General features: G+C 46.4%; 1 protein-coding gene across 2 annotated transcripts in view; it reads right to left on the bottom strand.

The window, feature by feature from the left end:
• ARHGAP35 (Rho GTPase activating protein 35) overlaps nt 1–12,975 on the bottom strand; it is a 115,117-nt gene that overhangs the window by 58,351 nt on the left and 43,791 nt on the right. For both annotated transcript variants that reach the window (XM_086353285.1, XM_086353286.1), the window contains exon 3: nt 800–944. In XM_086353285.1, coding sequence (XP_086209411.1) covers nt 800–944 — 145 coding nt within the window. The remainder of the gene's footprint in view (nt 1–799; nt 945–12,975) is intronic.

Raw genomic sequence — 12,975 nt, 5'->3', positions numbered from 1 at the left:
TGGGAGCTCCCTGGAGGTCCAATGGTTAGGGCTCTGTGCTTTCACTGCTGGGGACCGAGTTCAATCCCTGGTCAGGGAACTAAGATCTCATAAGTCATGCGACATGGCCAAAAAGAAAAGAAAAAAAAAGCGTGTGGGGGGAGGAAGGGAGAAACACCAAGGAGACACGTTATGTTAGAGGAGCTCTAAATGAACAAAATAAATGTTTTTAACACAGGTAAAATTTTATCACTTCAAGAGCAACACAGAAAATCTTAAGACAGTCAGCATTTGTGATAACACCAAGGTGTCAAAGGAATTGGAAATGCAGCTGCTTGATAAGATGGTATATAAGGATTCATTTTTTTACTGCAGGAAAAAAACTCTATCAATATATGAATTTCAGGCACCTGACTGATGGCCAACTACACATTCCTTTTGTTCAACCAAAATGTGTTACTATTTGTGTCCAGAACAGCGTCAAGGTCACTGATAAATGAGCCCCTTTCCCTGCTGAGAGACCTAGAGGGACAGACAGGCCGCACGCCATGACAGGGGGCTGGGGGCACCGAGAGGGTATTCTAATCAGCTTCAACGGCGGTCCTGACGCCACGGCCACTCTCCTCCCATGCACCCAAAGGCCTCACAGCTACACCAAGACGCAGGAGCCATAAGTCCGACAGCTGTCGGGATTACTCAGCACCTTCTCAGAAAGCGTCTCACGGAAACGAGACATGATTCCAGAATCTCCAGATGGCTTACCCTCTAGAAAGCAGCCTGCAGACAGTGAAAACTGTAGCTTCTCTGAGGCGACACTTACCTGTGGCTTCAATGTACTCGATACATCGCTCGATAAACACAGGAATCGGCTTCTCCGGAGTCACCACGGTTGTCAAGGGCACCCCAAAATAGGTACTCTCCCAGGTTGCCTTTGTGATCGATGGCCGGGGTTTGGGCTTTGGTTTCTGTCCAGGGAAGAGGGAAAAACCACACAAAAACAAAGTGAGCCTCAACACACAACCCAAACATCAGTAAGTTCCAGAGGGGAACTCACAGTGGTACGGAAACGGTTAGAAGAAAGACTTCAAGCGGGATAAAGAGACTCACCTACTCATCTCATTCCTCCAAGTATCACACAAGACGCTGGCAAGCTGCCAGGTAGTCACACCTTGAGTACGAAACTGCATTATCAGAACAAAGGTGTTTATAAGAAGCAGGCCGTGTTTATTTAATAACAATGAAAGGACTGGCCAACATCCTTTATCAGGCGTGCAATGGAGTAAACAGGAAATATTCCAAACATTCCACACAGATAATAGATACTATACACTCAAAAGATGGCTAAAATCTTTTTAAAAGATTAAAAAGTGGAATTGAAAACTAGTAATTTCCTTCTTCCAGACAAGAGCGCACACATTCTACTGCAAGTTCCCAGGAAGAACCCGCTCTGATGCATCCGTCTGGGGTTACCTCCCAATGGCTTCTGCACTGGGAGAGGGTAAAACCAACTAATGAGACATGACAAATAAGGTAACTCTTCGTTCCTTCCTAGAAGTCACCTCCCTCATGTAGGAAGAGTAGCAGAAGCAGCGACAGCTACTGGAGAGCTTACTATGTACCAAGGAAGTTCCGGATACCGTTGCTCTTCAACCTTACGGCACTCCATCTCACCAAGGAAAATGTCTCACAGACACAGCGCGGAACCGACAGTGCGAGGGTTCAAACTCAGGAGGCTCTGTCTGCAAAGTCTGTGCTCACAAACATTACTGAGATATTTTGCTCCAAAATTATTCAAACCTTTTATTTTGAAGATCACATGAGGGAAAAAAAAATGCTCTAGACCAATGCTCAGTTTTCTAAAGCTACCTGAAATTTTGGCCTGTTATTAAGTGGCTGCTGCTATCTCCCCGTAGAGACTGCCTGAGGCAAACAGGCCCTGACTTCACACTTTTTATCAAAGAAGTATGGAAAAGAAAGTGACTTACAATTTATCTTCACGTGAAATAATTTAACCAACCTAGCCTCTCTCCAGCATCTTCTACTTACATGAAGTACAACATAACATAAAGGATTTAAGCTTCCAAATCTAACAGAATTTGGGTTTGAATCCCAAGTGACAGGTTCTATGTGGTCAAGTTGCTTAGCACCCGGGGGACAGTACCCTCCTCACAAGGTGGTCCTGAGGGTGACGTGATATGATGCACTGGAAGTGGCTCGGTGCCCAGAGGACACAGTCGCCCAAGAGCGTGAGCTGTTACTCAAAGAGAAGGACTGAGCGTTTTCCATCATTACACACAGCAGCAACCGGACAACAAGGAGTCAACTGAGGCTCTCTCTTAAGGCCGCAGCATTTAAACTATAAGCTGCAGAATCTGACACACAAGGAAGACCACCTGGATTTAAGTGGCGTTCTTTCGGCCAACCCCAATCAGGCAGAACCTGCCAGTCAAAACTACCGTAACAATACCATTGTTCTTCAGTAAAACCTTGAGGCTTCCAAATAAACTGTTGTTATGGAATGGAAAAAAAAAAAACTCTAAGAGAGCTGCCAGGAAGCTATTTCTAATCACTGTAACGCCTCTGACCACAGTTCTAGTAAACAGACAGTAAATGTTAATGTCACACTTCCTCCACCCTCTCAATGCTCGAGCTGATGAAGTGTGTTCTAACAGTTTAAGTTAGCTAGAAAATTTAACTTCCATCACCTGAACACTTCTAAGTACCAAATTCTGGCTTAAATTCTTTATATGTATATTTCATTCCAGATTCACAATAGATCTGTGGGTATGGGTGTTTAAAACTCCATTTCACAGATGAAGAAGCTGAATCCCAGAACAATTCAGTTATTTGCCCCAGTCAGTTCTGACTACAAAACCTGCCCTCTTAACCACTATGGTTCATTACCTTCCCCGGAAAGTTCTTGGGATATGGAGAACAAACAGATGATTAAATAAATGACTGAGGGTACACTGACAATCTGAACTTCTAAAGGTAATAAAGTCTCACATAAAATATACCAGGGATGTTTAAGCTGCTCAAAGAAAGAATGGGGCATGATGACAGCTATTCAAACAGTTACCAGGACTATTTCATGGAAAGAGAGCAGATTATCTTTGTACAGTCATGTTGGGAGAGATTAGACAAAGACAAAGAGGCAATTTTGGCCAGAGGAATTTAAAAAACAAACAACCCCCCCGCCCCAGCTGTTTAAAAAGGACAGGACTGCTCTGTCAATGTTCAAAGCAGAGGCTGCAACCAACGGGCAACACTCACTGTCGAGGAGACCCTGCCGTCAGATGGAAGGCTAGAGCGCTGCTCATACCCTCTCACCTCAGAGTCTAATGAGATCTAATCAAGCTCAGTGCTCAGCTTACAAATGGAGCTTGAGCTCTGGCCACAGTGTCAGCTCCCCTTGTTGAGTGACCCGGATGTTCACTCTCATTCTAAGACTTAAACAAACTCCAAACTTTACAAACTTTACAGAACGCCAAAATAGTCCCTTGAAATAACTGAAGGCTCTCTAGAGTGTCACAAAACCAGGCAGGGATTCTTGCGCAACTAATTCCAAACCTTCTGAGGAAGGAAATCAAGACTGCGGTCCAGGCCAAGAGTCGGGCAGGACCGTTGCTATGGCAGGCAACACCGCAGGCATCTGAAGGGTTACTGGGCACATGTCGAGATGGAAATGCCATTCTTCTGAGTGGCCTGCCAGATGTCTCAGTCCCAGGTCAGACATGTGTCACTCATTAGGGCGTCGGCAGAGTGCTCTCAGCAGCAGGTCCTTGGAGAGAAGAAAATAACGCCATCCCAACAGCTATCTTCCTCTGGGCTTGTTCATTAGTGGGCTGGACTGAAAAAAGCAGCCAGCTAGAGGAAACCAAGCCCTGAGAATAAGCTACACATCTGCGTGTCTAAGTTTAGAGTCTGACTGGGTGCAAAATGGAAAAATAAGAGGAATTTATCAGGAGTGGCCGTGTGTTAGACACTCTGTATTAGGTGCTCTGCACTTATGTGAAAGCTCACAACCACCCTTCAAGGTAAGGGTTATTAGCCCCTTTCTACAGATGTGAAATCAGAGGCTCAGAGAGCAGCAGCACTGAGACAGCCAGGGTTCAGAGGCCAGTGACCTGCGAACGTCAAAGCCTCCTGTCCTGTCTCCTTTGTGACCTAGCTCCATGATGAAACGCCACAGACATAAACAAGGGACTGGGTCAGCTCAAAACCTCTTCACTTTGTCCTATGGACAAGCACTTTTTGAATAAATAACACAGTCCATTGTTCTTCATTTCACAGTTTCCTTAAAAAAACCTGTGAAGTTTTTTTTTTTTTAAGGAAAAAACTTTTTTCCTTAAGTTTCCTTAATGCCTGATTCTTAGGCCTGATACTAACCAAGTAGCAAAGAAAGAAATAAACCAACAGTTTCTGCCAGTGTCGCACTGGGGAGAAACAGTGGTTGGAATCTGCCCCCGGCTTCTGGCCTTTCCGAAACAAGTGCATAAAGGGGAAACTCCTGCTTATGGGACACTAAGCCCAGCCCACAGCTCCTCCAAGTTCACAGGGCAAGAAGATTAGAATGCCCGCCACACAGCAAGGAAAAGCCAAGAGAGGAGCCCTCTATCTGTCTGTAAGATGCTGGGTTCTAGAGCCACGTGCGCAGCTGACACTTGAATAAAAACCGTGTCCAATGAAGTGCAAGGCCAGTGTTTCTTCATAGCTTTTCAGTTTAGTTGAGATGAGGACCCTCTCCGTGGGCAGAGTATTTTTCTTCTTCTGACATCGTGCTGCTCTTCCTAGGATGTGAGGAACTGAGGTTCAGAGAGTCTTGTTCATACTGACAGTACTGCATCACAGACTCCCTTTCAAGAAACACATGAGGGAATCAATTCCCTGTGTCACCCTATGGGCACTGGACAAGGAACAGGCATCCATATGCACACAGGGCTGGCTTCCTAACAGGCTAAGTTCCTAGTACACAGGAATCCACGTGATTCTCCTTTTCTCAAAGAAACTTATTTAATTTCTCTTCAGCTGTGCTGGGCCTTCACTGCTGCACTGGGGCTCTCTGGCTGCGGGCGCAGGGGTTGCCCTTCGTTGCGGTGCACGAGCTCCTCTCACTGTAGCGGCCTCTTGTGCTGCAGAGCACGGGCTCTAGAGCTCAGGCTCAGCAGCTGCAGTGCATGGTTTAATTCCTCCGCGGCACGTGGAATCTTCCCAGACGAGGGATCAAGCCCATGTCTCCTGCACTGGCAGGCAGATTCTTATCCACTGCACCACCAGGGAAGCCCCTGTCTTTCCTTCTAAATGAATTATACCCAACGTCACTAGCAGCAGAGCTAACACTAAGACCAAAGTCCTCTCTCACCCTCGATGAATTTATAATCTAATTGGTATCAGAGAAGATATGTATCCAGAGCAAGCAGAGGTGCAGGAACAGCTATATAGTGATCCGAAACTGTCAACTTCAAATATTCTCTCCTGGTCTCCATAAATACCCTTGCTGCTGCTGCTGCTAAGTCGTTTCAATCGTGTCCGACTCTGTGCGACCCCAGAGACGGCAGCCCAACAGGCTCCCCCACCCCTGGGATTCTCCAGGCAAGAATACTGGAGTGGGCTGCCATTTTCTTCTCCAATAAATATCCTTATCCATGTCAAATTACTTATCCAGATTTTAAGGTCAGAAAATATGGTCACTGGAGTTGTAACACCTAACACAGCCTTCTAAATGCTTGGTAACCTACCTACGAAAGTAAATAAAAAACAGAATCCAGCCTGTGTTTTTTATTTTTGAGGAGGAATGTCATATACAGAACATAGTCTGGAACAGGGACAGTGTCCTCTGAATGGAGCAATTCTCCCCCTTGAGAGTGAAAGTGATACAATAAGCAAAGCCCGAGAGGATCACCCATATGGTTTGCCAAGCTGTACAATGGCCCACCCTGAACTGACTGTGAAGTGGGCGAAATCTTAGGAAAACCTAGAGATGCTGTAAATTACGTTACTCCAGGTTTTCCCAAGTGTTCTCTTGCATTCCACATCCAACATTACAGCTTTCTGACTGGTGATGATTCTTGCATATTTCCAACACAGCTTCCAAAGGATTTTTTCAATTAAGTTATTCGTTCATGCCCCAAATGTATTTTTGGCTCTGCTGCTCCCGCTTCTGGCTCTGAAAAAAATCTAAGCCCAAGTTTAACAGAAAACCCAAGGATGGAATTGTTCTTACTGGCAAACCCTATTATGAAAGCCCAAATGCTTAGCCTTATCTCCTTCAAACTTGGAGCACCTTCACTTAGGGATGAACCACAGAGCAGCATGAAGTCTCCCAGCAGCCCCAGCCCTCCCTCTTGCAAGAAGGGGAAGGAAAGAAAGGCACGCCATCCCCTCAAAGGCCCCAGACAAACTTATAGACCATAGCTTTTTGCGCCACATGGGCATGAATCTGGGTCAATCCCTGCTGAACAGCCAATGCAACAGGAGGCTAAGCAGAGAGGAGGGCCCACTAGTTTCCGGAAATGTTCATAAACATTCCTGCCCACTTCACCACTCACTGAATCTAGACTTCTCAGAGTTGTGGGGCTCAGTTTTTACCTGCTAGCCTCCTCTCAAATACTGGATAAAAAGTATTTAGAAGGCCTTTCTCTATGGAAGTAGAGGTGATTCCCTGACTCGAGCTGAAATAACATGAATTTCTACAATGATGTATCAGTATCACCAGGCAGTAGAGGAGAACAAGTTGGCTCAGTGAAAGTCAGAGCAATCTTCTGTTCTTTGAAAAATAGATTGAGGTTGCCTATTGTCATTTTTTTTTTAAAGAACAGGTGTGCTAAGCTAAAGCAGATAGTTAAAGATAGCCTATTTTTGTCACCAAAAACAAACTACAGCAGTTCTTTGGGCTTAAAATAAACTGAGAACCCAGTGACACCAGTTCAAAACAATTTCTCAAAGTTCCAGTTGCTATTTCAGCGTCTCCATGCCTTTTTTGTCCTCTATTCAAGCAGACACTGAAGCTAGAAACAAACCATCACGCTGTTCTTAGGGGGCAGTGTGGGGAAATAGATGTTTCTAGATAATAACCAGAGTCCTTTGTCTGAAATGAACAAGTTGACTGGGCTGACTGAGTGCTCCAAATGTGTGCCTGGCTACTGAATATTACCATCTTTCTCGGAGGCTGGACTCTAAAAACCCACAGAAAACAGAAGTCAGAAGACTGGGGTTCCCAAATCTCAACTCCTCCACTTAGTAACCATACTAACCTGGGGGCACCAAATGAGCCTCAGTGTCCTCATCTCTAACACCTGGATTTTAAAAAATCACTCCCTTAAGACTGGCAAGAGAAACAGATGATGAAGATGTACCCCAATATTCATCACAGCACTGTTTATAATAGCCAGGACATGGAAGCAACCTAGATATCCATCAGCAGATGAATGGATAAGAAAGCTGTGGTACATATACACAATGGAGTATTACTCAGCCATTAAAAAGAATACATTTGAATCAGTTCTAATGAGGTGGATGAAACTGGAGCCTATTATACAGAGTGAAGTAAGCCAGAAAGAAAAACACCAATACAGTATACTAACGCATATATATGGAATTTAGAAAGATGGTAACAATAACTGTGTATACGAGACAGCAAAAGAGACACTGATGTATAGAACAGTCTTTTGGACTCTGTGGGAGAGGGAGAGGGTGGGATGATTTGGGAGAATGGCATTGAAACATGTATAATATCATATATGAAACGAGTCGCCAGTCCAGGTTCGATGCATGATACTGGATGCTTGGGGCTGGTGCACTGGGACGACCCAGAGGGATGGTATGGGGGAGGAGGGTTCAGGATGGGGAACACATGTATACCTGTGGCAGATTCATTTTGATATATGGCAAAACCAATACAATATTGTAAAGTTAAAAAATAAAATAAAATTAAACAAACAAAAAAAATGGTGTGAGAATGCCTGGCACTGGGCCTGGCATACAGGCAGTGTCCAGCAAGTATAGGGAAGTGTCTGCAGAGCCTATCACAGGGATCCACAGTCTCTGATTTTCTGCCTGCTTCTCCCTCACTCTCTGCACATGCCACATTTTCTCAGCTCCAAGTCCCACACCTTTTTCTCAAAACTTTACCCCAAGAAGCCTCCATGTTCACTGACTTTTGCCTGCTTTACCCCTTAAATCTCAGTTTTAGGACTCCCCTGGTGGTCCAGTGGTTAAGAATCTGTCAGCCAGTGCAGGGGACATAGGTTTGATCCCCGGTCCACGAAGATTCCACATGCCTGGGAGCCACCAAGCCTGTGCAACACAGCTACTGAGCCCACGCACCTGGAGCCCGTGGTCTGCAACAAGAGAAGCCACCACCACGAGAAGCCCACACACCACAATGAAGAGGAGCCCCCTCCTGCTGCAACTAGAAAAAGCCCTGCATGCGCCAAGCAAGACCCAGTACAGCCAAAAATAAATGATTACCAAAAAAAAGTCTCAGCTTTATGTATCGTTTCCTCAGGGAGCTTTCCTGGATAGCTTACCCTAGTTGAGGGTAAAACTCCTTGCTATACAATCCCTTAGCACCCTGTACCGTCACTCTGGCCACATTCAAAATGTATGTAAACACATGGATAAAAATCTGTCTTTCTCTGTTATGGTAAACTAGATGAACACAAGCACAACTACCACCTGTGTGACACTCAGCACAAGGCCAGGCATACAAGTGCTCAGGGAACGCCCGTGCATGGAGCTGAACGTTTCTTTCCTGAAAGAGTGAATGGACATGTGCTTTGGAGCAAGCGTGCAAGAGTGCTAAGTCGCTTCAGTCGTGTCCAACTCTTTGCAACCCTGTGGACTACAGCCCATCAGGCCCCTCTGTCCATGGAATTCTCTAGGCAAGAATACTGGAGTGGGTTGCTATGCCCTTCTCCAGGGGATCTTCCTGACCCAGGAATCAAATCTGCATCGCTTATATCTCATGCATTGGCAGGCGGGGTTTTTTTTACCACTAGCGGCATGTGGGAGGCCCTTGGAGCAAGAGCATTTCTTTTCAAAGAAAAAATTCTTTCAGGAATCAGAAAATCCAAGGTCCAGTCGGCATCCCAACACCATTTTTAAGATCAAGGTATTCATCTGGCCTTAGAGAGCTCAGATAGGGCCAGCCTCTTCTGGAGCGCACACTGGGAGTCCTTCCCGGGTAGGTTACAAAGAGCTCATGTTTCACACCATTCAGCCTGTCAAAATGCAGCATCCCTCCCGGTGAGGGAGCAGTCCAACTCCCCAGCTGGTTTTTATTCACACTAGAAACTTTAACTCCGTTCTAGGCCTCACAAAATGAGAGCTGTGTCCACACAAAGCCACAACAACCAGCCAATTCACTGAATCCGATGAAATAAGCCAATTCACCGGGGGGGACACAAACTGTCAAACTGGTTACTTGGTGCCTTATAGACCAAACAATGCGTGATTGAATTGGTTTGCTTTTCAATAGGTTGTCTTGTCATGTGGTAGCTAGAGTGACTCAAAGATTTTCTTTATGATTCTGTTTTGTCTATTTTTTTAAAACACAAAATAAGAGCACACCAGATAGAAGGGTAAACAGCCAATAGCGTCTTCTCTTTAAATCCGTGGTCAAGCACACTGAATTCAGCAATGTGAGCCTGCCCAAACAGTACATTTTGTGGACCAAGGCGCTCCAGCCTGTTCTTTGGCTTTAAAATAAGACCCTGCTGCTCCTGATCTCATCTTTGCAAACGCACGGTGCTGGGAGACAGAGACCATGTGCAACGACAACTCTCTACGGACAAAGCATCTATTCATGGACCCCACTGAAGTGCAATCGTAGATTTTCAATTTCATTCAGCTGAGTGCGGAAGGCTCCCACTATGAGGGTGGGTTGCTAAATGGTTCAGCTGGGAAAAGGACCCGGAATGAGAGTGAGCTTCAGAGTCTGCACTTCATTATTAGAAACGAAAGCCATTCCCTGAACTCCAACTCCAGTTTTACAGTAAAGAGCTAATCCAGAATATCAGCCAAGGGCACTGAGCAATTTTTCTTTCTCCACATGACACAGCTACTCGGAGCATAGCTTTTTTGGCTGTTGTTAGGCTTGTTGATAAGGTAAGGGCTGAGAAAGCAGCTAAGTGACATATAGGGTTAAAACTTAGAGAAAAGGGAGGGACAGTGTTGGGTCCCTAAAGCTCTCAGCTAGACCAGACCAGCGTTCTCCTGTCCTTGAATTCAACATGCGCATTTTCACCGTTAAGTCTTTCCTTTCCTCACAGCACTTCTTCAATTCTACTCATTCTTCAAGGTCAAGTTAAATAACGATGAATGCTCATCCAGCCCGCAGTTCACTGTGTTTTCATGCACAGTCTCATTCCATTTCTCGCACCCTATGAGAGAAGTGCTACTGCGTTGGCTCCTCTTGCTGAAGGGACATGGGAGGTGAATCTCGTCCCCAAAGCCCCAGCAAGGACGAGGAGGAACTGGAGGAACTGGCATCTGATGGAGGCCCCCGGCTCCCAGAGCCCGGCTCCCCACCACCGCACACTGCATGACCTTAACCAGCCCCAGCACAGGATGCCTGCGCCCTTGCCCTTCGAGGCAGACCACCTATTTTCAGAAGCTGTGCGCGTCTCGCTGCCTCCCCTGGGTGCTGCGGCGTGGGTGAGAGCGACCTGTGCCATTTCCCCAGTGGTGTCTGGCGAGTGGGAGGGACTAAGCGTGTTGTTTCCCACTACCACCTGGCTCTCCCCTCACTTCAAATAAATACTGTACTGCTCTGTCATGCCAATAAAAGTCAGAGACCAGATGCCCCTGTGTAGGGGGATTTGGCACTCTCTGCCCCATGGGATCTTGCTTTTCCAGTAGAACAAGTGTCAGTCTGATTCCTTAACAACAACAGATTTTAATAGAAGGTTTGTGTCCATCAGGAACAGAATCAAGACTCCGCTTCTCTCTGCATTAGGATGACAAAGCAGCGAGGCTCCTTTTAAGGCACCATTTTCCAAGGCAGGAAAAGACATTTTCACCTTTTACTCACTCTTTCCAAAGGATACTCCTAAATGACTTCTGGCACGCTATTGCTCTGGGGCCAGAGGTAATCGTTTCTGTTTGACTTGAAGAGGTGGGGCCCAGATAACCAGGAGGGACGGGAAGCCGGTCACTCCTTGCACGCTGACCCATATGAGGCAATTCTAGGTGAGGAGATGCACGTGACCAGCATGGAGGCGGCTATCTCAGAGGTCCCTGTAGCCAGCGGTTCTCTGCAGAGCCTACTCTTTAGAGCACAGCTTGTTTGGGGATGCGTTTTACAAGCATTATTTTCAACAGTATTATAAATGTAGCTAGAAGTCAGAAAAACAGTTCTAATTCACAGTGTGGTATTATGCCACCTCCCTAATTCCCAGGTGTGCAAACACCCCCACAATTAGAAGACTGTCAGCATTTCGATAAGCTGTGCCTGCAACAGTCTTCACTTGGAGGAGGAGAGGAAAGTCACAGTGTTCAAAATGTTTGGATTCCAGGATCATCAAACAGGAGAGCTCCGGGGAAACACTGGCAGGCTAGTCAGGCTACTTTCTGGCTTCTGACATAAGAACTGCTTTCCACTGGCCTGCCCACCACTAGCTTTTAGAGAACAAAATACTGATGGCAGATGAAGGTTGACAAAAGTAAAACCAAACATGGGGAGAGCAAACAGAAGACTGTCCACGCTGTTTATCAACCTTGAGCTCAGAATGGGAGGGGAACAGAATACACAGTGATACTGCCCTGCCCCTTCTGACACGCCATAGGTCAGAGCTCTGGACGCTCTGGCCATGGCGGCAGAGGGGCAGGCTGTATGCCGTCCGGGGACAGGCAGGGTGTGAACAGGCTTTCCCTGTGAGGGCCACGGCACAAGGTCCTCCATCTCCAAGGGCCCTCTCAGCCAATATGAGCCATAGAACTGGCCTCCAGATAGCATTCTACATCAGAATTGTCAGCTCTCAAAACAGCCTGGACTCAAGAGCCCTCTGGTTTGGTATATCTTGCAATGATGAAAGCTTGGGACAACCTTTCTTCCAAAGTTCCCTGAAACACTTTGAGATACATGACTTTGTTCTCTGCCATTTCACAGCAGGGAAAGGAGCAAAAACTTTCAATGAAGAGAAACCATCCTGTACACCAGCGGTCCCCAACCTTTTTGGCACCAGGGAGCGATACTGGGAAGGAGGTGGGGTGGTTTCCAGATGATTCACGCTCAGTACAGTCAGGGTGCACTTTGTTTCTAATCTAATGTCGCCGCAGATCTGACAGGAGGTACCAGCTGGCAGCCTGGACCCTGGGGCCCCCTGCATACACAATGCTGGGGGACGGCCTGTGTCTAAGCGTTCTGTCGTGGTGTCTCACTGACACCTCCTCTGAGAAATAAAGGGTGTTTCCCCTACTCTAACTAGGGGAAATAAAGTTGGGAAACGTCTTTTAGATCTCAAGGTCTAAGTCCACAAGGACAGAGCGCACTGCCCTTTACACGGCACTCCGCCTGCCGCTGCGCTGGGCTGTGTCCCCTGCGTCTGGCAGCAGGCCTGGCATTCCTACACACAGTCGGCCTTTCCCCCTTCCCACCCCACCTGTGGTCCCTGAATCAAATCTGCAAGCAGTAGCAACTCACTTAAAAGAGCTGGAGGGCACTTCCATTTTACAAACATGGGACAGGTTTATAACCTGCAGAGGCAAGATTATTTTTCATTTATGTAACTGAAGACCCTTCAATGATTTACGTGTTCAAGTAAAATAATCATCCAATTTTTCCCTACCTAAAACGCAGCAACCTTTACAGATCATCAAGGGGAAAAAGGAGTATTTAAGAGATGTATGGATGAAACGTTCCTTTCTCAGTCAAAGACTAAGGACCATGATGCTGGATTCTGGTGTTTCAGTGAAGAAAGGCCAAGCATGTCGTCACCAGCTCGCTGCTTGTCCGGATACTGACAAGTTCTACGTGATCTGCTCATTTCAGTAATT

The sequence above is a fragment of the Bos grunniens genome, chromosome 18 (assembly GCF_055505025.1).
Source record: "Bos grunniens cultivar Pamir isolate PY7600 chromosome 18, Bosgru_T2T1.0, whole genome shotgun sequence".
NCBI classification, from domain to species: Eukaryota; Metazoa; Chordata; class Mammalia; order Artiodactyla; family Bovidae; genus Bos; species Bos grunniens.
This window is presented reverse-complemented; position numbering and strand designations above follow the sequence as displayed.